The sequence below is a fragment of the Sciurus vulgaris genome (genome assembly GCF_902686455.1).
Source record: "Sciurus vulgaris genome assembly, chromosome: 11".
NCBI lineage: Eukaryota > Metazoa > Chordata > Mammalia > Rodentia > Sciuridae > Sciurus > Sciurus vulgaris.
Window position 1 is genome coordinate 14,993,188 of NC_136472.1, and position 27,786 is coordinate 15,020,973.

Consider the following 27,786-nt stretch of genomic DNA (forward strand, 5'->3'; position numbering starts at 1 on the left):
ATGGTGCCCAGCTATGGTATGTAGGCACAATTAAGCTTTCTGGGTCTCTCTACTTCTAACCAAATATCTCTTCAAACCCAAAAGAGATTATTAACTGCTTTGGAAAACAAAAAAAGAATTGGCACATCGAAAGATAAGGACAGTGACAAACCCTCCTCTCTTGGTTATTTTGTTCAATAGAGTTGGAATTGAAATCCTTTTCTATGCACTCACCCATTCTGGGTAAGAAAGTGTATCCTTGTGTCAGGATAGCGAAGCAGGTGTGAGTGTAGGGAGTGCTTCGGATGAAAGGCTCTGAGATTATATCTTCTCGCCACCATTCAGTAGTTTATGTGACCAAGAGGGAAACACTTGACATCTCTGAGCTGCAATTTCCTTGACTATTAAAATGTGACTGAACAGTGCCTATGGTGAAGCACTGTCATGAAATTTAATTGAAGAACCAAGGGCCAGGGAGAGCAGTTTTTGGAAATGAGGCAGAAACCTTCAGGCAGTCCATATAGCGGGTTTCCTGCTCTGCATATGTGTAAATAAAGAGTTCTGGTTTTACAACTAATTTCCCCCGGTGCCTCTGGTCCCCATCTCGCTTCTGTGGCTGGTAACTGGGAATGAGGAAAGGTGTGTCGCCTTACAATCCCATCTTCCTTCCAGTCCCTGGCCTGCTGGTCTTCTGGAAGCAGAACAGAGAAAACTGACATTCTAGAAAGAAAGGCTGAGAGGACACATAAAATCAGCCTCCTAAATTTGCATTATCAGCTCCCTGAATGTAAGACTTTCAGGGAGGAACTGGATGCTCCTGACCCCACACCAGCCAACACTTTTTTTCAACTTAGAAGAACAAAGTCCACAAAAATATACAGGTTAATGATTTCTGTAGAAATTTTACCAAACACACCCTGCAGGTCCTAATTCTATGTATCAGAATGCAGAGAATACCAGAGTCTGGAACTGTCTGCTGCTTCTCATTTGTCCTGAAAATCCTGCTGTGTAGACACTGCTTGCCAGGTAAGCTCTCCTCTAACAAGGAAGGGCTGCTCCAGTGTCTTATTTCAGGGTTGGGCAATTTTCACTTCCTTAGTTAGGTTTATTTCTAGTTTTTTTACACTTTTGTGTCTATTGTGAATGGGATTACTTTCCTGATTTCTTTCTCAATGAGTTGCACAGAAAAGCTACTGAGTTGATTTCGTATCCTGCTACTTTACTGAATTTGTTTATCAGTTCTAAGTTTTTATTTATTTATTATGGTGGACTCTTTAGGATTTTCTATGTGTAAAATCATGTCATTAACAAATCGATATACTTTGACTTCCTTCTTACTGATGTTCCTTTTCCTTCATTCTCTTGCCTAATTGCTCTGGCTAGAATTTCTACCTACTGTGTTGAATACGAGTAGTGAGAGTGGACAGCTTTGTCTTATTCCTGATCTTAGAGGAAATGCTGTTTGCTGCCATTCAGTATGCTATAGGCTATGGGTTTGTCTTATACAGCATTCATTATACATGATCCTCTATACTTACAGAGTATAAGCAGGATTTTGATCAGAAAGAGGTGTTGAATTTTACCAAAAAGACTATTTCTGATGTATTGAGATGATTATGCAATTTTTTATCCTTGTTTCTATTTACCTGCAGTAGTGTGTGTACTTATTTGTATTTGTTTAACATCGTTGTGTTCCCAGAATGATATAGCAAGTTGATCATGGTATATGATCTTTATAATGTGCTGTTGAATTCAACTTGCAAGTATTTTATTGAGAATTTTGGCTTCAATGTTCATCAGGGATATTGGTCTATAGTTTTTTGTTGTGTCTTGAACAGGTTTTGGTAACAGAGTAATGCTGGGTTGGGATGGGTTTTGAAGGGTTTCCTTCAATTTCTCTTTAATAATTTGAGTAGCATTGGGGTTAATTCTTCTTTAAAAGTTTGGTAAAATTCAACAGTGAATTCATCTAGTCCTCAATTTTTTAATTGTTTGGACACTTTTTATTACTCTTTCAATCTCATTACTTGTTGACCTATTTAGGTTTTTCATTCTTTTGGTTAAATTTTGGTAGGTCCTGTATGTCCAGAAATTCATTCATTTCTTCTAGATTATAATTTATTGACATATAGTTTGTCAAAATATTCCCTATCAAATATCCTTTGAATTTCAGTGGTGTCTGTTTCCCTCTTCATCTGTTATTTTATTTATCTGGCTCTTCTGTCTCTCTCTTCTGGTGAGTTTAGCTAAAAGCTTGTCGATTTTGTTTATCTCTGAAAGAACCAATTCTTCGTTTCACTGAATCTTTGTGTTGTTCTTTTAGTCTTATTTTTTAAATTTTTGCTCTGTTATTGTGTCTTTCCTTCTACTGATTTTGGCTCTGGTTTTACTGACTTCTTGTTCTCCTAAGATCTTCAGGTGCATTATTAGATTATTTATTTGAGATCTCTCTCTCACACACACACACTCTCTCTCTTTGACATAGTCACTCATTGATACAGTACTACTTTTGCTGTGACACACAGTTTGAGTCAAGGAATTTTTGTTTCCCTTCTGATTTCTTCAATGACCCCACTATTCATTCAATAGTGTCTTGATCAATATCCATGTGCCTATATAATTTCTGAGATTTGTCTTGCTATAGATTTGTAGTTTCATTCCACTGTGATCATATAAGATAAAAGAAATGACTTCTTATTTTTGAATTTGATAAAACTTGCTTTGTGACCTAATATATGGTCTATTTTGGCAAAAACTCCATGTGCTGATAAAAATAATGTGCATTTTGCAGCTTTGGATGGGATATTCAACAGATGTCTACTGAGTTGATTTAATCTACAGTATAAATTAAATCTAATATTTCTTGGTTGATTTTTTTTGTCCTGATGATCTATCTATTGGTAAGAGTGGGGTATTGAAGTAACACACTATTATTGTATTGGGGCCTATCTCTCCCTTCATGTCTAGCAGTATTTGTTTTGTAAAAATAGATACATGCACACATACACATATAGATGTATATGTATATATGTGTGTATGTTTACAGTGATCTGTGCATATATATTTATGATCACTATAATTTCTTGGTAAATTTTTCTCTCAATGATTATATAATGACCTTCTTTGTCTCTTCTAACTAATTTTTGCCTTAAAATCTCTTTTGTTAGAAATAAGTATAACTACTCCTGCTTGCTTTGGATTCCATTTGCTTGGAATATTATTTTCAATCCTTTCACTTGTATTCTGTGTTATGGTTTGGACATGAGGCAACCCTCAAAAACTCCTGTGTTAATGCAGCAACGTTTGGAGGGCAAATGATTGGATTGTGTGAGCTGTGATCTAATCAGTTCATCCTAGTTTAAATGGGCCGAGTAGTAACTTTAGGCAATTGGGGCATGACTTCAGGAGGTGGGTCATGTTCACTCATTGGGGGTGTGCCCTAGAAGTGTTCATTGGTTCCCCCTTCCCCTCTCTCTCTGTTGTTCCCAGCTGCCATGTCCAGAGCAGCTTGCCTCCGACACACCCTTTGGCCATTTTGAGTTCCCTCATCTTGAATCCAGAGCAATGGAGTCAGCCTACCATGGACTAAACCTTTCAAACCATGAACCAAAATAAACTTTTTCCCCTCTAAGTTTTTCTTGTCAGGCATTTGGTCACAATGACAGAAAGCTGATTATCATAGTCTGTTTGTCTTTGCAGTTGGGGTTAGTTTCTTGTAAGCAGCACATTGTTTGGACCAGATTTTTTTAAATTTATTTAACCAGTCTGTGTAAGTAGAGATTAATACCATTTACACTTGGGGTCATTATTGAAGGCATGTACTTGTTGCTGTTATTTTGGTTTTTTCCTTCTTATTTTTTTGTATTCTATTTTAATTTCTTATGCTCTTATTCATCTTAAAAGTTTGATGGTTACATTGACAAGTTGGATTCTTTCCTATTTCTCATTTGTGTGTCTACACTTCTAGTGGGATTTATTTTTTATGTGCTCTTCTGATTGTGTTAACTTTCTCTTCTTACAGGCTTCCTTCAAGTATCTTTTGTAATTCTAGTCAGGTGTTCTTGAATTTCCTTAGTTTATGCTTATCTTGGAGGGTCATTATTTCTCTTCAATTCTGATATAGCACTTTTGGCAGGGGTTATTTTCTTTCTGGACTCAAAATACATCATTTCATTCCTTTCTGTTCTTTAGATTTTCTGCTGAGTAATCTGTTGTAGGTCTAATTGTATTGATTTTAAATGTGAGTTGTTGCTTCTCCCTTACAAATTCTAATATTTTTTCTGTATCCTGTACTTTTGGTAATTTATAACTTGTTGAGGGGAGGTTCTTTTCTGGTCATATCTATTTGGGATTCAAATGCCTTCTTTGCATGGATGTCTATGTCTTTCCCAAGATTTATAAATATGTTCTGCTATTATTAGTTAGGTAGGTTTTAAATACCCTAAGACTGTAGCTTTTCTCCCTCAATTATTCTAATTATGCAGACAATTGAACTTTTAATATTTTCCCTGAGATCTTGTATGTTCTGGTCATTCCGTTTTTTCTTTTGATTGTTCTTGTTTTTTTTTTTTTTTTCTATTGATATTGACTCTGTTACTTGAAAGTGGTTCAGAAGCTAGCAATTCCAATTGTAGTTAAGGGCCTGAAGCTTTTATACTCTCTTTAGATACTGGTGAAATTCTGTGTTTCACGTGGAAAGCTGAGGGCTGGGACCACAGCTTCTGCTCTTTCTCAAGACTCACATACAGTTGGGTCAGTGGTGTACAATCTGACAAGGTGTGGGACTGGCCAAGGATGAAGACCCATACACAGTGTCCACAACACTTGTATTATTTCTTTCTTTTGTTTTTTAAACAGTTTGAGTTAGCTTTTTAAAAATTTTTTTTTACTGTAAACAAATGGGATACATGTTATTTCTCTGTATGTACATGGAGTAAAGGTATACCATTTGTGTAATCATAAATTTACATAGGGTAATGTTGTTTGATTCATTTTCCCCCCACACCTCCCACCCATCTTTTCCCTCTACACAGTCCTTCCTTCCTCCATTCTTGCCTCCCTAACCCTAACCCTAACCCTAAACCTAACCCTAACCCTAACACTAACCCCTCCCACCCCCCATTATGTGTCATCATCCACTTATCAGCAAGATCATTCGTCCTTTGGTTTTTTGAGATTGGCTTATCTCACTTAGCATGATATTCTCCAATTTCATCCATTTGTGTATATATATATATATATATATATATATATATATACCACAGTTTCTTTATCCATTCATCAATTGAAGGACATCTAGGTTGGTTCCACAATCTGGCTATTGTGAAATGAATAGGTATTGAACATTCATGTGGCTGTATCTCTGTAGTATGCTGATTTTAAGTCCTTTGGGTATAGGCCAAGGAGTGGGATAGATGGGTCAAATGGTGGTTCCATTCCAAGCTTTCTGAGGAATCTCCATACTGCTTTCCAGAGTGGTTGCACTAATTTGCAACCCCACCAGCAATGTATAAGTGTACCTTTTTCCCCACATCCTCACCAACACCTATTGTTGCTAGTGTCTCGAAAATCGCCATTCTAATTGGGGTGAGATGGAATCTTAGGGTAGTTTTGATTTGCATTTCTCTTATTACTAGAGATATTGAACATTTTTTCATATATCTGTTGATTGCTTGTACATCTTATTCTGTGAAGTGTCTATTCATTTCCTTAGCCCATTTGTTGATTGAATTATTTGTATTCTTAGTGTAGAGTTTTTTGAGTTCTTTATATATTCTGGAAATTAGCACTCTATCTGATGTATGAGTGGCAAAGATATTCTCCTACTCTGTAGGCTCTCTCTTCACATTACTGATAGTTTCCTTTGCTGAGAGAAAGCTTTTTAGTTTGAATCTATCCCAGTTATTGATTCTTGCTTTTATTTCTTGTGCGATGGGAGTCCTGTTAAGGAAGTCTGGTCCTAAGCTGACATGTTGAAGGTTTGGACCTAATTTTTCTTCTATAAGATGCAGGGTGTGGTCTGATTCCAAGGTCCTTGATCCATTTTGAGTTGAGCTTTGTGCAGGGTGAGAGATAGGGATTTAGTTTTATTCTGTTGCATATGGATTTCCAGTTTTCCCAGCACCATTTGTTGAAGAGGCTATCTTTTCTCCATTGCATATTTTTGGCACCTTTGTCAAGTATGAGAAAATTGTATTTATTTGGATTTGTGTCCATGTCCTCTATTTTGTACCATTGATCTACCTGTCTATTTTGGTACCAATACTATGCTGTTTTTGTTACTATTGCTTTGTAGTAGAGTTGAAGATCTGGTATTGTGATACCCTCTGCTTCGCTCTTTCTGCTAAGGATTTCTTTAGCTATTCTGGATTTCTTATTCTTCCAGATGAATTTCATAATTGCTTGCTCTATTTCTGTAAGCTACATCATTGGTATTTTAATTGGAATTGCACTGAATCTGTATAGCACTTTTGGTAGTGTGGCCATTTTGACAATGTTAATTCTTCCTATCCAAGAACATGGAAGATCTTTCCATCTTCTAAGGTTTTCTTTAATTTCTTTCTTTAGTGTTCTGTAGTTATCATTGTAGAGGTCATTCATCTCTTTTGTGAGATTAATTCCCAAGTATTCTATTTTTTTCGAGGCTATTGTGAATGGGGTAGTTTTCCTAATTTCTCTTTCTGAAGATTCATCACTTATGTGTAAAAATGCATTGGATATATGAGCATTGATCTTGTGAACTGCTACTTTACTGAATTCACATATGAGTTCTAAAAGTTTTCTAGTGGAAATTCCAGGTTCCTCTAAATATATAATCATGTCATCAGCAAATAGGGATAGTTTGAGTTCTTCTTTTCCTATTCGTATCCCTTTAATTTCTTTGGTTTGTCTAATTGCGCTCGCTGGAGTTTCAAGGACAATGCTGAATAGAAGTGGTGAAAGAGGGCTTCCCTGCCTTGTTCCAGTTTTTAGGGGGAATGCTTTCAGTTTTTCACCGTTTAGAATGATATTAGCCATGGGCTTAGTGTAGATGGCCTTTACAATGTTAAGGAATGTTCCCACTATTCCTATTTTTTCTAGTGTTTTGAGCATGAAGGGGTGCTGTATTTTATCAAATGCTTTTTCTGCATCTATCAAAATAATCATGTGATTCTTAACTTTAAGTCTGTTGATATGGTGGATGACATTTTTTTTTAATATTTTTTTATTGTAAACAAATGGGATACATGTTGTTTCTCTGGTTGTACATGGCGTAAAGGCATACCATTTGTGTAATCATAAATTTACATAGAGTAATGTTGTTTGATTCATTCTGTTATTTTTTCCCTTCCCCCCACCCCTCCCACCCCTCTTCACCCTCTATACAGTACTTCCTTCCTCCATACTTGCCCCCCTCCCTAACCCTAACTCTAACCCTAACACTAACCCTTCCCTCCCCCCCAATATGTGTCATCCTCCACTTATTAACGATATCATTCGTCCTTTGGCTTTTTGAGATTGGCTTATCTCACTTAGCATGATATTCTCCAATTTCATCCATTTGCCTGCAAATGTCATAATTTTATCATTCTTTATGGCTGAGTAATATTCCATTGTATATATATACCACAGTTTCTTTATCCACTCATCAATTGAAGGGCATCTAGGTTGGTTCCACAGTCTGGCTATTGTGAATTGAGCAGCTATGAACATTGATGTGGCTGTATCTCTGTAGTATGCTGATTTTAAGTCCTTTGGGTATAGGCCAAGGAGTGGGATAGCTGGGTCAAATGGAGGGTCCATTCCAAGTTTTCTAAGGAATCTCCACACTGCTTTCCAGAGTGGCTGCACTAATTTGCAGCCCCACCAGCAATGTATGAGTGTACCTTTCTCCCCACATCCTCGCCAACACCTGTTGTTGCTCGTATTCTTGATAATCGCCATTCTAATTGGGGTGAGATGGAATCTTAGGGTGGTTTTGATTTGCATTTCTCTTATTACTAGAGATGTTGAGCATTTTTCCATATGTTTGTTGATTGCTTGTAGATCTTCTTCTGTGAAGTGTCTATTCATTTCCTTAGCCCATTTATCGACTGGATTATTTGAATTCTTGGAGTAGAGTTTTTCGAGTTCTTTATAGATTCTGGAGATTAGTGCTCTATCTGAAGTATGATTGGCAAAGATATTCTCCCACTCTGTAGGCTCTTTCTTCGCATTGCTGATAGTTTCCTTTGCTGAGAGAAAGCTTTTTAGTTTGAATCTATCCCAGTGGTTGATTCTAGCTTTTATTTCTTGTGCTATGGGAGTCCTGTTAAGGAAGTCTGATCGTAGACCAACAAGGTGAAGATTTGGACCTACTTTTTCTTCTATAATCTGCAGGGTCTCTGGTCTGATTCCAAGGTCCTTAATCCATTTTGAGTTTAGTTTCGTGCATGGTGAGAGATATGGGTTTAGTTTCATTCTGTTGCATATGGATTTCCAATTCTCCCAGCACCATTTGTTGAAGAGGCTATCTTTTCTCCATTGCATATTTTTGGCACCTTTGTCTAGTATGAGAAAATTGTATTTATTTGGGTTTGTGTCCGTGTCCTCTATTCTGTACCATTGATCTTCCTTTCTATTTTGATACCAATACCATGCCGTTTTTGTTACTATTGCTTTGTAGTAGAGTTGAAGATCTGATATTGCAATACCCCCTGTTTCACTCTTCCTGCTAAGGATTGCTTTAGCTATTCTGGGTTTCTTATTCTTCCCGATGAATTTCATAATTGCTTGCTCTATTTCTATAAGGTACGTCATTGGGATTTTAATTGGAATTGCATTGAATTTGTATAGCACTTTAGGTAGTATGGCCATTTTGACAATATTAATTCTTCCTATCCAAGAACATGGAAGATCTTACCATCTTCTAAGGTGTTCTTTAATTTCTTTCTTTAGTGTTGTATAGTTCTCATTGTAGAAGTCTTTCACCTCTTTTGTGAGATTGATTCCCACGTATTTTATTTTTTTCAAGGCTATTGTGAATGGGGTAGTTTTCCTAATTTCTCTTTCTGAAGATTCATCACTTATGTATAAAAATGCGTTGGATTTATGGGCATTGATCTTGTAACCTGCTACTTTACTGAATTCACTTATGAGTTCTAAAAGTTTTCTGGTGGAATTTCCAGGTTCCTCTAAATATATAATCATGTCATCAGTGAACAGGGATAGTTTGAGTTCTTCTTTTCCAATTCGTATCCCTTTAATTTCTTTGGTTTGTCTAATTGCTCTGGCCAGAGTCTCAAGAACGATGTTGAATAGAAGTGGTGAAAGAGGGCATCCCGGCCTTGTTCCAGTTTTTAGGGGGAATGCTTACAGTTTTTCACCATTTAGAATGATATTAGCCATGGGCTTAGCATAAATGGCCTTTACAATGTTAAGGAATGTTCCCACTATCCCTATTTTTTCTAGTGTTTTGAGCATGAAGGGGTGCTGTATTTTATCAAATGCTTTTTCTGCATCTATTGAAATAATCATGTGATTCTTGACTTTAAGTCTATTAATATGGTGAATTACGTTTATTGATTTCCTGATGTTGAACCAACCTTGCATTTCTGGGATGAAACCCACTTGATCATGGTGCACTATCTTTTTAATATGTTTTTGTATGCGATTTGCTAAAATTTTGTTGAGAATTTTTGTGTCGATGTTCATTAAGGATATTGGTCTGAAATTTTCTTTCCTTGATGAGTCTCTGTCTGGTTTAGGTATCAGTGTGATACTGGCTTCATAGAATGAGTTTGGGAGGGTTCCCTCCTCTTCTATTTTATGGAATACTTTGAGAAGTATTGGAATGAGCTCTTCTTTAAAGGTTTTGTAGAACTCGGCTGAGAACCCATCTGGTCCCGGACTTTTCTTTGTTGGTAGGTTTTTGATGACTTCTTCTACTTCAGTACTTGAAATTGGTCTATTTAAATTGTTTATGTCCTCCTCGTTCAGTTTAGGCAATTCATATGTCTCTAGAAACCTGTTGATGTCTTCGAAATTTTCTATTTTGTTGGAGTACAGATTTTCAAAATAGCTTCTAATTATGTTTTGTATTTCAATCGTGTCTGTTGTGATATTTCCTTGTTCATTCCAAATTTTAGTGATTTGGGTTTTCTCTCGTCTTCTCTTTGTTAGTGTGGCTAAAGGTTTATCAATTTTGTTTATTTTTTCGAAGAACCAACTATTTATTTTGTCAATTTTTTGTATTGTTTCTTTTGTTTCAATTTCATTGATTTCAGCTCTGAGTTTAACTATTTCCTGTCTTCTACTACTTTTGGTGCTGTTCTGTTCTTCTTTTTCTAGGGATTTGAGCTGTAGTGTTAGGTCGTTTATTTGTTGAGTTTTACTTCTTTTATTAAATGCGCTCCTGTACTGCTTTCATAGTGTCCCAGAGATTTTGATATGATGTTTCTTTGTTCTCATTTACCTCTAAGAATTTTTTAATTTCCTTCCTAATATCTTCTGTTATCCATTCATCATATAATAGCATATTGTTTAATCTCCAGGTGTTGGAATAGTTTCTGTGTTTTACTCTTTCATTTATTTCTAACTTCAATCCATTATGATCTGATAGAATACATGGTAGTGTCTCTATCTTCTTGTATTTGCTAACATTAGCTTTGTGGCATAATATATGGTCTATTTTAGAGAAGGATCCATGTGCTACTGAGAAGAAAGTGTATTCGCTCTTGGTTGGATAGTATATTCTATAAATGTCCGTTAAGTCTAAATTATTGATTGTGTTATTGAGATCCATGGTTTCTTTGTTCAATTTTTGTCTGGACGATCTGTCCAGTGGTGAGAGAGGCGTGTTAAAATCACCTAGTATTATTGTGTTATGGTCTATTTGGTTTCTGAAATTGAGAAGGATTTGTTTGACATACATGGATGAGCCACTGTTTGGGGCATAGATGTTCATGATTGTTATATCTTGCTGATTTATGCTTCCCTTAAGAAGTATGAAATGTCCTTCTTTATCCCTTCTGACTAACTTTGGCTTGAAGTCCACATTATCGGAAATGAGGATGGATACTCCAGCTTTTTTGCTGAGTCAATGTGCATGGTATGATTTTCCCCATCCTTTCACCTTTAGTCTATGGGTATCTTTTTCTATGAGGTGAGTCTCTTGCAGGCAACATATTGTTGGATCTTTCTTTTTAATCCAATCTGCCAGTCTATGTCTTTTGATTGATGAATTCAGGCCATTAACATTCAGGGTTATTATAGAGAAATGATTTGGTTTCCCGGTCATTTGGTTCATTTTTTAAATTTTGTTTATTTATTTGTTTGACACAACTTGTTTCCTCCTTTATTTTACAATTCCTTTAGGATAATTCCTCCCTTTGCTGATTTGCTTCTTTGTTTTTCATCTCTTCCTCATGGAATATTTTGCTGAGAATGTTCTGTAATGCTGGCTTTCTTTTTGTAAATTCTTTTAGCTTTTGTTTATCATGGAAGGATTTTATTTCATCGTCAAATTTGAAGGTAAGTTTTGCTGGGTATAAGATTCTTGGTTGGCATCCATTCTCTTTCAGGGCTTGAAAAATGTTGTTCTAGTCCCTTCTAGCTTTTAGGGTCTGGATTGAAAAATCTGCTGATATCCGTATTGGTTTCCCCCTGAATGTAATTTGGTTCTTTTCTCTCACAGCCTTTAAAATTCTGTCTTTATTTTGTATGTTAGGTATTTTCATTATAATGTGCCTTGGTGTGGGTCTGTTGTAATTTTGTGTATTTGGAGTCCTGTAAGCCTCTTGAACTTGATTTTCCATTTCATTCTTCAGATTTGGGAAGTTTTCTGATATTATTTCATTGAATAGGTTGTTCATTCCTTTGGCTTGTTTCTCTAGACCTTCCTCAATCCAGATAATTCTTAAATTTGGCCTTTTCATGATATCCCATAGTTCTTGTAGATTCTGTTCATGATTTATTACCATCTTCTCTGTTTGTTCAACTTTGTTTTCAAGGTTAAATATTTTGTCTTCAATGTCTGAGGTTCTGTCTTCCAGGTGTTCTATCCTATTGTATATGCTTTCTATGGAGTTCTTAATTTGGTTTATTGTTTCCTTCATGTCAAGGATTTCTGTTTGTTTTTTTTTTTCAATATCTCTAACTCTTTATTGAAATGATCTTTTGCTTCCTGTATTTGCTCTTTTAACTGTCGATTGGTGCAATCATTCAATGCTTGCATTTGCTCTTTCATCTCCTCGTTTGCTTCTCTGATCATTTTAATTATGTACATTCTGAACTCCTGTCATTTCTTCTGCCATGCTGTCATTGGGTTTTATTGATGTAACATCTAGATTTGTTTGCAGCATTTTCTTTCCTTGTTTTCTCATATTGTTCAGGTATCAGTGGACCACTGAGATATCGCAGATTTCCTCTATTGACTTACAATGTCCCTGAAGATTTCTATATATATCCCCCCTTAGCCTTCAGTAGGCTGAAGTCTTGGAGGAAGTTGATAATGCAGTGCTCCACAAGGAAGCTGCCTCTCTAGGAGTGGTGTCCTTCAGGTGGGGTATAATCCCTGCTAGTGGGCAGAGGTGCCTCCACTTGTTGACCAATGGTCATCCAAAGGGGACCTAGGCTGCGGGCTGAGGCAAGGCCTGTTTGGGCCTGAGTCTCTGGTTTTACCATCCTTGTGGGGAAACCTCACCCAGCAGGGAAGGCTCACCCGGTGGGGAGGTCTCGCTGGTCAGTTCCCTCCTAGAGGTTTCCCTCAATTTACAGCTGCCACCTGGGCTGGGCTGCCTTCCTCTGCAAAGTTCCCAGGGGCCCGGCCCTGCCTCCTGGGCCTGGGAGCCTCACCCTTCGCAGATGAATCTCCTTAGGCTGCCCCTCCTCAGAGAATCTGCCCGCAGGCCTGGAACCTTCGCTCCACCCTAAGCCTGTCTCTGTGCGGCTCTTCCACCCAGAAGCCTCCTAGATCCTGGGACCCTGCTCTGCACCTAATCGCCTGGCTATGCGGCCCCTCCTCTGAGCAGCCACCTGGGGCCCCGAACAATCGCTCTGAGTGCCAGAGACCCGCCACAGGCCTCTTCCTCCAGACAGCCGCCCAGTATTCTGGTGTGGTCACTAGGAGTCCAAGAAACTCACTGCGTGCCTCCTCCTCCCACCAACCACCCGTAGCCCTGGGCAGTCACTCACTCCAAGTCGAAGTGACCCTCCCCGTTCCTCCTCCTTCTCCAGATAACCCCCCGGGTGTTCAGGAGCGGTCGCTCTGAGTGGCTCTGAATCCACGTGACCCGCTGCACGGGTCCTCTGGGCAACCGCCCGGAGCTCTGGTGCGGCCACTCAAGACCAAGCGTCCCACCACGTTTCTCCTCCAGGCAGCCCCCCTGTGTTCAGGAGCTGTCACTTTAAGTCCAAACAACTCACCACTCGCCTTCTCCTCTGAGCAGCCGCCTGGAGCGCTAATGCAGTCACTGCGAGTCCAAACGACCCACCGCGCTCCTCCTCCTCCTCCTCCTACTCCTCCGGGCAGGCCCCGGGGTTCAGAAGTGGTCTAAGTTCAAACAGCTCGCCACGCAGCCCCTCCTCTGGCAGCCGCCTGTAGCTCTGGTGTAGTCACCCCGAATCCAAGCGGCCGCGCTCCTCTTCCTCCTCCTCGTCCTCAGGGCAGGCTCCGGTGTTCAGAAGTGGTCGCTTAGAGTCCAAACAGCTCGCCGCGCAGCTTCTCCTCTGGCAACCGCCTGTAGCTCTGGTGCAGTCACTCCGAATCCAAGTGGCCACGTTCCTCCTCCTTCTCCTCAGGGCAGGCCCCGGTGTTCTGAGTCCACACCTCCCCTGGGCTCTCCTCGCCACTCCTCCCCTGGGCAGCCGCCGGAGCCCCAGTGGTTGCTCCGAGTCCCAGCGCTGTGCCAAGCGGCCTCCTTTACAGAGCTCCCAGTTGTCCGCGTTCACTGGTCCAGCGGGGGGAGGGGTGTCTCGCCGGCAGCTCTACTTCACAAAGTTCCCTGCGTTCCAGGACCACCGTCCCATCCAGGATGCCTTCCCAATGGGTGAGAGTCACCCGGCTGCTTTGAGTTGGTCCCAAGTGTCTCAATACCTCCTCTTTTGAATCCTGAGTCCTGGAGCAACATGAAATGCAGCCACCCTCTAGGCCACCATCTTGAAACCTCGGATGACATTTATTGATTTCCTGATGTTGAACCAACCTTGCATCCCAGCGATAAAACCCACTTGATCGTGATGCACTATCTTTTTAATATATTTTTGTATGCAATTTGCTAAAATTTTGTTGAGAATTTTTGCATCAATGTTCATTAAGGATATTGGTCTGAAGCTTTCTTTCCTCTATGTGTCTCTATCTGGTTTAGGTATCAGGGTGATATTGGCTTCATAGAATGAGTTTGGGAGGGTTCCCTCATTTTCTATTTCATGGACTACTTTGAGGAGTATTGGAATGAGCTCTTCTTTAAAGGTTTTGTAGAACTCAGCTGAGAACCCATCTGGTCCCGGACTTTTCTTTGTTTATAGGCTTTTGATGACCTCTTCTATTTCATTAATTGAAATTGATTCATTTAAGTTGTGTATGTCCTCCTCGTTCAGTTTAGGTAATTCACATGTCTCTAGAAACTTGTTGATGTCTTCGAGGTTTTCTGTTTTGTTGGAGTATAGATTTTCAAAATAGCTTCTAATTATGTTTTGTATTTCAATCCTGTCTGTAGTGATATTTCCTTGCTCATTCTGAATTTTAGTAATTTGAGTTTTCTCTCTTTCTCTTTGTTAGTGTGGCTAAGGGTTTATCAATTTTGTTTATTTTTTCAAAGAACCAACTCTTTATTTTGTTAATTTTTTGATTGTTTCTTTTGTTTCAATTTCATTGATTTCAGCTCTGATTTTAACTATTTCCTGTCTTCTACTACTTTTGGTGTTGGTCTGCTCTTCTTTTTCTAGGGCTTTGAGCTGTAGTGTTAAGTCGTTTATTTGTTGATTTTTACTTCTTTTGTTGAATGTGCTCCATGAAATAAATCTTCCTCTAAGTACTGCTTTAATAGTGTCCCAGAGATGTTGATATGATGTGTCTTTGTTCTCGTTTACTTCTAAGAATTTTTTTATTTCCCTCCTGATGTCTTCTGTTATCCATTCATCATATAATAGTGTATTATTTAATCTCCAGGTATTGGAGAAGTTTCTGTTTTTCATTCTGTCATTTATTTCTAATTTCAATCCATTATGATCTGATATAGTACAAGGTAGTATCTCTATCTTCTTGTATTTGCTAACAGTAGCTTTGTTGCATAAAATATGGTCTATTTTAGAACGAAAGTGTATTCGTTCTTTGTTCGATGGTATATTCCATATATGTCTGTTAAGTCTAAATTGTTGATTGTGTTATTGAGATCTATGGTTTCTTTATTCAATTTTTGTTTAGAAGATCTATCCAGTGGTGAGAAAGGTGTGTTTAAATCGCCTAGTATTATTGTGTTGTGGTCTATTTGATTTCTGGAATTGAGAAGGATTTGTTTGATGTACATGGATGAGCCAACATTCGGGGCATAGATATTCATGATTGTTATGTCTTGCTGATTTATGCTTCCCTTAAGCAGTATGTAATGTCCTTCTTTATCCCTTCTGACTAGTTTTGGCCTGAAGTCCACATTATCTGAAATGAGGATGGACACTCTAGCTTTTTTGCTGTGTCCGTGTGCATGGTATGTTTCTTCCCATCCTTTCACCTTTAGTCTGTGGGTATCTCTTTCTATGAGATGAGTCTCTAGGAAGGCAGCAAATTGTTGGATTTTTCTTTTTAATCCAATCTGCTAGTCTGTGTTTTTTGATTGATGAGTTCAGACCATTAACATTCAGGGTTATTATTGAGATATGATTTGTATTCCTGATCATTTGGCTCTTTTTTTTTTTTTTGACATGACTTGGTTTCTCCTTTATTTGGCTATTCCTTTAGGCTAGTTCCTCCCATTGCTGATTTGCATTGTTGTTTTTCATCTCTTCCTCACGGAATATTTTGCTGAGAATGTTCTGTAATGCTGGCTTTCTTTTTGTAAATTCCTTTAGCTTTTGTTTATCATGGAAGGATTTTATTTCATCATCAAATCTGAAGGTAAGTTTTGCTGGTTACAAGATTCTTGGTTGGCATCCATTTTCTTTCAGGGCTTGGTAGATGTGTTCCAGGCCCTTCTAGCTTTTAGGGTCTGGATTGAAAAATCTGCTGATATTCTTATTGGTTTCCCCCTGAATGTAATTTGATTCTTTTCTCTGGCAGCCTTTAAAATTCTGTCTTTATTTTGTATGTTAGGTATTTTCATAATAATGTGCCTTGGTGTGGGTCTGTTGTAAATTTGTATATTTGAAGTCCTATAAGCCTCTTGTACTTGGTTTTCCATTTCATTCTTCAGATTTGGGAAATTTTCTGATATTATTTCATTGAATAGATTGTTCATTCCTTTGGTTTGTTTCTCTAAGCCTTCCTCAATCCCAATAATTCTTAAATTTGGCCTTTTCATGATATCCCATAATTCTTGTAGATTCTGTTCATGATTTATTACCATCTTCTCTGTTTGGTCAACTTTTTTTCAAGATTAAATATTTTGTCTTCAATATCTTAGGTTCCGTCTTCCAAGTGTTCTATCCTATTGGTTATGCTTTCTATGGCATTTTTAACTTGGTTTATTGTTTCCTTCATTTCAAGGATTTCTGTTTGGTTTTTCTTCAACATCTCTAACTCTTTATTGAAATGATCTCTTGCTTCCCGTATTTGCTCCTTTAACTGTTGATTGGTGCGATCATTTAATGCCTGCATTTGCTCTTTCATCTCCTGGTTTGCTTCCCTGATTGTTTTAATTATGTACATTCTGAACTCCCTTTCTGACATTTCTTCTGCTGTGCTGTCATTGGGTTTTATTGATATAGTATTCAGGTTTGTTTGGGACATTTTTGTCCCTTGTTTTCTCGTATTGGTCAGGTATCAGTGGAACACTGAGATATTTCAGATTTCCTCTATTGACTTATAGTGTCCCTGTAGATTTCCAATATACACCTCCCAGCCTTCACTAGCCTGAAGTCTTGGAGGAACTTGATAATGCAGTGCTTCCTAAGAAAGCTGCCCCTAGCCCGCTACTGGGGGCTGGTTCTGCATGGAAATCCTCTCCCTGGGCGGTCTTGCTCTTAGAAGCTGGCTATAGACAGGGCCTACCCCTGCCTGAGGGAGCCAGGCTGCTCGGGGAAAGCCTTTCCCTGTCCTGCCTTGGTCCCAGAAGCCGCCTGTGGACCGGGGCCCACCGCTGGGTCCGGGGCTTGGGGTTGGCTCTGTGCAGAGAAGCTCTCACTGGGCGGACCTGCTCCTAGAAGCTGTCTGTGGATTGAGCCTGCCTCCCGGAGAGAGCAGGGCTGCTTGGGGAAGACTCTCACTGCCTTGCCCTGCTCCGAGAAGCTGCCTCTGTCCAGGCCTGTCACCCGGGCCGAGCTTCACCGGTTGGGAGAGACTCACCCCGTGGCTCTATGTTGGTCCAAGTCTCTCAATGCCTCCCCTTCTTGAATCCTGAGTTCTGGAGCAATAGGAAATACAGTCACCTTCTAGTCCGCCATCTTGGATCCCTCCAGTTGTGTTATTTCTGCCTCAGGTTTTGTGGGTGTGACTGTCCTCCACAGTTATGGGGGAGGTCAAACTCCCTCCGCTAACTGTACCCAATGGAGAAAAGATTGGGCACCTTGGACTTTTTTTCCCTCATTGCTTAATTTGAAGGGTCTGTCAGAGTTCAAGCCCAAGTAGGTCCTGACTGGAGCCAAATGTACTGGGAGTATAGCTCAGTGGCAGAGCACCCATCCAATATTTGTGAAGTCTCAAGCTCAATTTCTGGCACCGTAAAAAAATGAATGAAAAATAAAACAAAAACAACAAAAGATGAACAACAACAGTAAAGAAAGGGGGAATGAAATAAAATAAAAAGGTTAAAAACATTAAAATTGAAGTTGAAAAAGAAATTAAAAGAAAGCAGAAGCATGAAAATGGGACATGGAGGAAAAGAGAAAAAATATAAAGAGGAATAAAGAAAATGTGTACGTAATACCCACCCCCAGGTACTTGATTAATGTGGGGGAGGAGGAAAGTGAATGGTTATAACATATGCTGATAAAAGCTTCTTCCTGGGTCTTCCTAAGCTATGTGGCCCATGGGCAGAGCAAAGGCTAGAGGATGCTCAACCCCCAATTTTGTCTGTTGTGGTGCTTACCAGGTGATGTGTGGGAGTGATTTTTGACTAAACATAATTTATGTTAGGAATTTCTCTCGGCTTATATAGAGAAGGAGGCCAAGGTTGGAAGATTGCAAGTTGAGGCCAACCTGGACAATTTGGCAAGATCCAGTCTCAGGATATATATTTTTTACCCCATCAAATTACAATGACATTCGTCACAGAACTAGAAAAAAAAAAAAAAAAAAGTCCTAAAATTCATTTGAAAGAATAAAAGGCCCAGACTAGCCCAAAGTAATTCTAAGTTTAAAAAGCAAAGCTGGAGGCATCTCAATACCTGACTTCAAATAATACTACACAGAGATGGTATTGGCGATAGTTGTTAAAAGCAACTTCATCCCAAAAGATGCACCTAAATATTTTTTAAATGTTGGTTAAAATAAATATGCCTTTAATGGATGAAATTCACAATAGCATAAAGAAGGGAAGAGAAAAAAAATTCAGAGAGTCTTTAGTTTTTGGCCAATCTCATCCTTCCTTGGGGGTTGGTGAGGACTTTGGTTAAGTGACACCAATTAAAGGCCCTGAAGACGGTCTTGGGTTGGACATGAGCCCAGCACCTGCTCTTCTTCTCAGGGACCTTCGAAGAAGTGGAATCTCAGGACCTTAAAGGTGCCTTTTCAAACTCCCAGGCTGCACAGCAGGGCTAGGACTCTAAAGTGACTGTACCTTCCCGCAAGGCCGTTATATTAAAAGCAGGAGATTCACCTCCCCTGTGATTTCCTAAGTTTCAGGTAAAGTTGTGTGGATCTAGATCCTGTTGATTTAGCATTGCCATGGTCTGAAAGTCTGTGTATCCACATTCATATGTGAAAACTCACCCCCAAGTTTAAAATATTAGGAGTTGGGGGCCTTTGGGCAATGCCTCACGAATATGAATTAATCTCTCATTTAAGGGATTAGTGTCCTTTATGAGAAACCCCTGAGAGCTAATTTGTCCCTTTAGCCATGGCATGACATAGCTAGAAGGTGCCAGAAAGCAGGCCCTCACCAGACACTGACTCTGCTTGTATCTTCATCTTGGACTTCCCAGGATCCAGAAGTGTGAGAAATGAATTCCTGTGGTTTATAAGTCATTCCATTTGTGGTCCCTTGTTTTAGCCATCCAGACAGATGGTGACAAGCATTTTCTCATTCCCAACTTTTGTTGTTGTAGTTGCTCCTCTTTTGAGGCTTAGATTCCTGCCAAGATGCTCTACTTGCAGGGTCTGCAGCAGCTGCAGCTGCTGGAGAAGTCCTTGCTGAAGCACCTCCCGGAGTCCTTAAAGGTGAGAGTGGGACATTCTCTGGGAGACAAAGAGCTGCATCTTATGAAGACAGAGGTGGGAAAGAACGCAAGCTTTTACTGAGCACCTACACAGTGTCATGTTGTACCTTACATAGGTCACATCGCCCCTCGAAGGGAGCCACATATGTTCATATCCCAGAAGAGGAAACAGGTTACAGTAAGGTGACTTGCCCAATATTAAAAAAAAAAAAAAAAAAGAGAGAGACTGCTCTTTGCTAACCCAAAGAAACATTTCAAGCCAGGTGCAGTAGCACATGCCTGTAATTCCAGTGGCTCCAGAGGCTGAGACAGGATTGCAAGTTCAAGGGTAGCCTCAGCAACTTAGTGGGGCCCTAAGCAACTTAGTGAGACCCTAACTCTAAATAAAATATAAAAGGGGGGGTGGGGTTGTGGCTCAATAGTTAAGTGTCCCTGGGTTCAATCCCTGGTACCAAACAAGCAAACAAAACAAAATCAAGAAGAAAAAATTTTTCATTGTTTACTTTCAAAGAATCTTTCACAATGACCCTGGAAATTTCCTGATTCCTCTTTAAAAGGTTGATTGAAGTGCATAATTTTTAAATATTTGTGTGAGATGAGAAGCTAACTACCATGCATTTTCTTGGAACAGTTCAAATGTTATTGCATCAAAAAAAAATAGGGAGACCTAGATATAATTATTCACTGCAATGAATTTGTTGCAAAAGGGTTGGATTATGTACCTTTTACTTATTTTACATTTTAAACATATTTTTAACATAATTGACATTGGTCAACTATGAAAGTGGTAACTGATTTTAAAAAATCTCTTTCTTCCAATTAAAATTGTAGCTAGATTTATTCAGAACAGGCCAGCACCAGAGCCAAACGGGGCCTCAGGGGATAGAAGCAGTAGTAACAACGGCGAGCACTCATTTGACATTAATATACGCCAGTCACTGGGCTTTATTTATGAACCCATATAAACTTAAAAACACTCCTAGGAAAAAGATATTGCTGTTCTCCATGTATTATAGATGATGGATCTAGGGCAGTGACAACTTGAATAACTTGCCCAGCTGGGGCCAGAAGTATAACTGACACAGCCCATGTCAACTCCCCCTAGCATACCTGCATGTTTTGAGCAAAACAGGAGTTTAAAACCCAAATTCTGGCAAGAATTCAAAGAAAACAGATCACCAGTTTTCTGCTAATGGAAATTTGAAATAATACGACCATACCAGAAAAAGAATTTGCAAGTTTCTTTAAAACACTAAACATGTAACGATTATACAACCAGCAATTTTCCCTAGGGAAATGCAAGTTCATGTTCACACAAACATATATATATACAAACGTCTAAACAGATTGATTTGAAGTACAAAAACCGGAAATAACGCAGATGTGCTCCAGTGGGTGAAGGGTTAAGCAAACAGTGGTACAGTCATGCTGGGCAAAAATAGATCCATAAAGAAGAATCCACTATTGATACTTGCATAATTCTCTAGATGAATTAAAGCCCATCCCAAAAGGTGGTGGAAAAATCCAGTTCCAAAAGTTTGCATTTTGTATGATTCCACTTACATAAAATTACAGAAATGGAGTATCAGTTAATGGTTGCCAGTGGTTGAGGAGTGGGTGAGGAGTAGGAAGCTAACGGATGTAATTTTAAAGGGTCATACCAGGAATCCTCATGGATAATGTTCTGCATCTTGGCTGCGTGGACGTCTCTATTCTGGTTGTAATGTACTATAGCTTTGTAAATATTACTAAGGGATGAACTGAGCCAAAGGTATGAAAGCGACCTATTACTTCCCACAGCTGCATGAGAATCTAATTATCTCCACAATAAATGTATGGTTAGAAAATAAAAAGGTGGATTCACGAGCAAGACATGAAGTTCATTTCACGATAATGGCAAATAGACAAGGGTGAGGTTTCTCATCTTGGAAGCAAGGATGAGGGCTGCTACAGCTGAAAATTCTACGGCTGCAGAGCTAATCATTCTTATTCACAAATTGTATTTTTAAAAATATTTTATCTGTTGTTTTTAGTTATACTTTACAATAAAATGTATTTTGACATCTCATACACATGTGGAGTATAACTTCCCATTTTTGTGATTGTACATGATGTGGAGTTACACTAGTCGTGCATGTATTGGTCTTAATATTTTACTATCTGAATATTTTTTAAAGATATTTTCATTGAAGCAAACAAGTAGAACCCACAAGCCATTTGACAGAGATATTTATTAGGTACCTTCCAATCGTAAAAATTTAATTGTTTCATAGAAGTAAGCCTCCTCCCAATCAGACACAAGCTCTTCGCCATCTCTGTGTAATATGCTAACCCTCTCACTTTGTTGAACTGTTTCAGGTTTACGGGACGGTGTTTCACATGAACCAGGGAAACCCCTTCAAGCTTAAGGCCCTGGTGGACAAGTGGCCTGATTTTAATACTCTGGTTATTCGTCCCGAAGAGCAGGTAGGTTGCCCAGTGAGAAGTGAGTGTGCCTCTATGTCTGTGTCTGCCAAGTGCCGTATCAGAGGCCTAGCAGGGAAACAGAGGCCCCAGGGAAACAGAAATGAGCTACAGTGATGCCAACAAGTTTATGTCCTCAAGAATCTCACGTCCTGGAGAGCAGAAGTTCCTAAATGAATCACAGCACAGTGTGAAATGGGCAGAAACAGAGGTATAAACAAAACACAATAATGGCACAGGGAGAAAGTATGTGATACACTTTCACACTCATTCGTTATTTTGTTTTGTTGACAAGCCAGTACCCCGATCAGCCTTTGCTGATGCTGAAGACCAAATGGAATGTGTTATTTCTTGCATTCAGTCTGTGGGAATGACAGACATTAAAAGAGCATTTCCTAGGTTAGATTTCTATGTTGTAATAAATCAGACCCTACTTCCATTTCCCACTGTTAGCCTAAGGGGAAAAATATTTCCTGTCTTTGAAAACCACTGGCCCTGAAGTCATACCAACTCATTCATACTCGGCCACAAACTCCCCCTGTAATGCTCTTCCTACTGAGAGGCTGCACTGCCTGGTAACCAACTGTCCGAAGTGAAGTCAGTGAAACAGGGCAGAAGAAAATCACTACATGGGGCCAGCGTTACAGGGAGAGAACCAGAGTTGCTTCCTAGTGGAATTTTTACTAAAACTCAATGTTGAACATACATTTAAAAAAAAAATTTAATGCAAGGCCAGAAAATTGCCAGTGTGATCCACAGCATCATGACCGAGTAGCAAGTGTATTTTTTCTTCAATATTTCTTGATATTGGAAGACTTAAAAAACTTATAAATGAATCTATACTGGTTGAAGTGATTTTTTTCCTTTTATCTCTTCCTTCATATTCAAATAATCCTATCCTGGTTTCAATAAATTGGCTAGTTGTGTTTGAATAGACATGTTCAGGAACGCAGTTCTTCGTTTGCTTAATGGATTGGAGTTTGTTTAACAATGTAAGTCTTTTTTTTTTATTTAAAGAAGGCATATTGAGTTTATGATCTTTTTATTTGGTTTCAACCATTTACAGATGGGTCATCTAGCCTGTTACCTGTATGGATTATAATAATGACATGCTCACAGTCCAGAGCAAAATTTATTCTTTTAGCCACAGATTTTTCTTCCTGGTTGTTATTTTAACTTTTCTACATGCAACAGTAGAGTTAGGATATTTTTCATTTTTAAATGGAATAAGGGAATCCTTGACTTGATCCTTAAATAATTTCTAAGAAAGCCAAAAAAAAAAAAAGAAAACCCAGAAAATGCTAGTTTTTGTATTTAAAAATATCATAAAAATATCATAATATAAAGGCATACTGAAAACCAGGATGACAATCACTAGCTACAAACATTTAGGTTCATTCTTCTTTTCTTAACCCACATAGGAAATGACAGATGACCTTGATCACTACACCAATACTTACCAGATCTTTTCCAAGGATCCCAAGAACTGTCAGGAATTCCTTAGCTCACCAGAAGTCATCAATTGGAAGCAACACTTGCAGATTCAAAGTAAGAACTGGAATGTGTGCTGGCTGCTGGAATCTCCTGCTTGAATACACTTGCGGGGTCACTTTCCATTTTTTTATTTTTTATTTTTCACAGACTGCATTTTGATTCATTGTACACAAATGGGGTACATCTTTTCATTTCTATGGTTGTGCATCATGTAGATTCATACTATTTGTGTAATCATACATGTACATACGGTGATGATGTCTGTCTCATTCCACCATCTTTCATACCTCCACCCCCTCTGCCCTCTCATTTCCCTCTATGTAATCTAAATTTCCTCCATTCTTCTCTCACCCCCACACCTCCCCACCCCCTATATATCATCATCCAGTTATCAGGGAAACCATTCAGTCTTTGTTTTTGGAGGATTAGTTTATTTCACATAGCATGATATTCTCCAATTCCATCCATTTATCTACAAATGCCATAATATTATTCTTCTTTATGACTGAATAATATTCCACTGTGTATATATACCACATTTTTTTTATCCATTCATCTGCTGAAGGACATCTAGGTTGGTTCCACAACCTAGCTATCAGGAATTGAACTGCTATAAACATTGATGTGACTGCATTACCCAAAGGACTTAAAATTAGCATTACAGTAACGCAGCCACTTTCCATTTTGAATAAGTACCTTGCACACCACAACCTTTCCTCCAGGATCCAGACACTCATTCTGCTGTCCGTTCCTCAACCTGATACCCCCTTAGTGAAAACTTGTTGACTACAATATGTAAGGTTTAAGAAGGAAATTTTAAGTAATATGGTTTCCTAGGAGGGAAGAACTCATGATTTATTCTCTGGAGTGCCCAGGACCTATTAAAAAACATGGGTGTGGGAGCAATGCTTCTCTCTGTCCCATTTCTGTTTTATCACACTGTCAAATTCTCACCGGAGTATCTTAGTAAATAAGAATATGTTCTCTGGAGTCAGACTACCAAGACTGTAACCTCGCTGGGTGCTGTTATTAGCTATGTGATCTAGGGTAAGTCACATCCTCTCTGTGGGTCAGTTTCCTTATGTGTAAAATATTATTATAAAATATTTATGGAGTATAAAATAGAACCCAAAACATAGAGTCCTTGAGGGTTAAATGAGATCTTGACTGGGAAATGCTTAGCAGTTAGTTTTTCAAACCTTCTCCAAGTAGCAATTTAAAGCCACCATCATTGATCAGCTCACAGTTGTGTGAGTCAGCACTTTGGACTAGGTTCAGCTAGGTTGTTTGCCCGTCTCACCTCGATTGACCCATGTGGCCACAGTGAGCTGGAGGGTGGTCCCTGAGCTGGTAGGACCAGGTTCATCTTGGTCCCAAGCCTGGCTTGTTGACATAGGTTTGTTTGAACTGCTTTTTAACTACAGTGATGGAAATAGATTGGGCAACATGCAAAGGTCACAGGGCACTGAGGAGCAGAAAGAGAACACTGTAAAGCTGCTTACTAAATCACATTTGCTATTTTTCCATTGGCTAAACTGTGTTACCTGGCTATGTCTAGAGTCATTTCAGAAAGAAAATCAGATTAGTGAAGTAGGAATAATCTGGGACCATTATAGCAACCATCTATTGCATTGAGTGCCTAGAAATTGTCCACAGGATTTTAGTTACTATCCCTGCACCTCATCTCCTTTGGCAATCTTTATTGTACTGTGATGTATTCAAGACTTGTGATATTATGCTAATTTAAACTTTTAAAATATACGGGAGTGATGTAGCCATTATCATCTAAAGCTTATATCATGACGGAACACAGGGTTTGTTGATTTGTGCACATACCCTCTGACTTCTTTGGGCAGCTTTTCCCAGACACTAATGAATGATAATACCTCATGTGATACCTCATTTTCCCTATGTAGGTTTACAGGACAGCCTGGATAAGGTGATAAAAAATCTTGTAGCTGTCCATTTGGGCCAAGTCAAGCACACACAATGCTTCCTCTACTTGATACAAGACACAGCAAAGAAACTGACTCCTTCGCTGCTGGATAGAAAGAACTCATCTCCCAATGGCTACAAACCCAAGTCCCTGTAAGTTCGAGGGAAGCCACGCTGCAGCATTCAGTGCTCACTACAGAAAATTCTTTTTTCAAAGAATTTTGTGTCAAAAGTATTAACACAAACTAGAAAGGGCTGAAAACAACAGAAATTTATTCTCTCATGGAATTGAAATCTAGAAATCCAAAATCAAGGTGTCTTCTCCTCTTTTGTCTAAGGACACTTGCCATCAGATGTATGATCCACAGGATTTCACACTGAGATTCTCAACTTAAGGATCCTTGCATCTGCTGAGATCAGTTTTCGAAATGAGATCCCACACACAAGTTCCTCACCTGGATCTTCCCTGGTCCACCATTTAACCTGCTATCCTTTCTGACTTCTCTCCCAGCTTTGGCTCTGACCTCCTTGGGATCTATTTTCTGCAAAGTAGCCTCGTAATCTTTTTAAAATTTAAATAAGACCGTGCTCTTCTCCTGCTTAAAAGATTCCAGTACTTCCCATCTCACCTTGAAATACTTCTGAACTCTTTCTCAGTTCTGTCCGAGCCAGTATCCATTGACCTTTCAGAGATCATCTCTTCTCTTGTTTATTTCCTCTGACAACCCGGACCTTCCTCTTGTCAAAAAACTAAATTGCAAAAAATTCAGTTTAAAGACATCAAGTGACATTTATTTGTGGTTTTAGAATCAGGTGCCATTTCAAAACAAACAAAATACCTTTTGTAGGGGGTTCAACTGAAGAGAAGAGCTAAAGAAAACAGAAACAAAGAACAAAAAGCAGATTGATCGTTTCAAAATTATTCTCCTTGTAAGGTAGGCACAGGGACAAAACAAGAGAAAATACCTGACTGGTTAACATCACGTTATTTTTTATAAGGATTAAAGCAGAGGGAACTTCATGCTCATTCCATTGAAACCCAGCTATATGAAAAATTGGTGGTTATGGCTCTCTCTCTCCCCACGCTGAGGTCAGATAGCAATTTGTTCTAGGTTTGGTGACCTGGAACTTTAGTACTGGTGATCACATTTTGGTCTTTAGTCTGATCTGTGTGGCCCAGTGCAAAACTTAGTCCATAATAACGGGCTCCCGTAATTTTTGTTGTACTCTTCCTACTTGATCACCACAAGCACAGACGCTTTGAATGAGCTCTCCTGTCTAAAATGTCTCCCCCTCACCCACCCAATGTTACACCTAGGATTTCTCTTGTTATTCAAGACTATTCAAATGTCACCTCACCACTCTCCCACCCAGGAACTCAAGTCACTTCCCAGTTATGCTCCGCACATGACCCAGTTTTGTTTTCTTCATTGTGCTTATGATTATTTGAGATGATTTATTTAACTTACTTATTTGCTGTTTAAATCCTACCCCAACAATATTGCAGGGATCCTCCCTCTGTTGTTCACTGATAGATTCTCAACAGCTTATATAGTACCTGGCGCATAATAGGCACTTAATGTGTTTAATGAGTTCTCTTCATAAAACACATGGGTTCCAATAAGAATAATTTGAACAAATTATATATTCTTTCCCACTGATTTTTTTGGTGTAATACAGAATAGAATTAAGAGCTATGAGTAGAGATTTGATCTCAAGATGCTCAGTCCCACTGCCTTCTGTGCTTTCGCATGCCTGGAAAAGTTTGATTCATGTGATAAAGGACATTACAACCTAGCAAGCACCTCCATGTCTAAAGCCTCCTTGGATCTGCATGTCCCTTTGAGATAGACAGGAAGGAGGTATAACCTTCATTTTCTCCACAGAAAGCAGGCTCTGGTGATGGAGTGCTTGCTCATGGTGTGTGGATGGTGAAGTATGGCATAATTGGAGCTGGAGAATAGATCTAATCCCACACCCAGCCTCTTTTCAGCATGTTCCACGGCCCCTTTATACACTGCTGAAGTCCTTAGACTTCTGTGTTGTAATATGCTCCTTCTTTCAAGATTACACTTTCTCATTTGTTCAACACAATGGCCAAGGCCCTCAGACACCAACACTAAGGTTCCACAATTCTCAGCACTGACTTTTCTGCTCACTAGCAAATTTTCTATGAAACTTTTCTAGGTCAAATGAGGATAATCGGGTCTGAGGTAACTAACTTGCAGGCTATAGCCAAAACCAAGTAAAACATCTGTAAATAATTTTAATGTACTGCTTACTATCTGCCCAGTACTCATACTAAGCACTTACAAACATTGGCTCATTGAAACCTAATGCTGATTTTCTAAGGTGGTGTGTTTATCATCCCCAGTCATCAGATGAGGAAAGGAAGAAAGTGAGAGATTAACTAATCAACCTAAGCCACAC

General features: G+C 39.0%; 1 protein-coding gene across 4 annotated transcripts in view; it reads left to right on the forward strand.

The window, feature by feature from the left end:
* Positions 1 to 867: 867 nt before the first annotated feature.
* LOC306639183 (glycine N-acyltransferase-like protein Keg1) overlaps positions 868 to 27,786 on the forward strand; it is a 28,125-nt gene continuing 1,206 nt past the window's right edge. Inside the window, exons 1-5 of one of the 4 annotated variants that reach the window (XM_079102585.1) lie at positions 885 to 1,005; positions 19,354 to 19,465; positions 21,823 to 21,930; positions 23,349 to 23,475; positions 25,338 to 25,509. In XM_079102585.1, coding sequence (XP_078958711.1) covers positions 19,388 to 19,465; positions 21,823 to 21,930; positions 23,349 to 23,475; positions 25,338 to 25,509 — 485 coding nt within the window. In that variant the 5' untranslated portion in view covers positions 885 to 1,005; positions 19,354 to 19,387. Of the gene's footprint in view, positions 1,006 to 19,011; positions 19,466 to 21,822; positions 21,931 to 23,348; positions 23,476 to 25,337; positions 25,510 to 27,786 lie in introns of those variants that run through there. The other 3 variants (XM_079102584.1, XM_079102586.1, XM_079102583.1) reach the window with 3 other exon arrangements.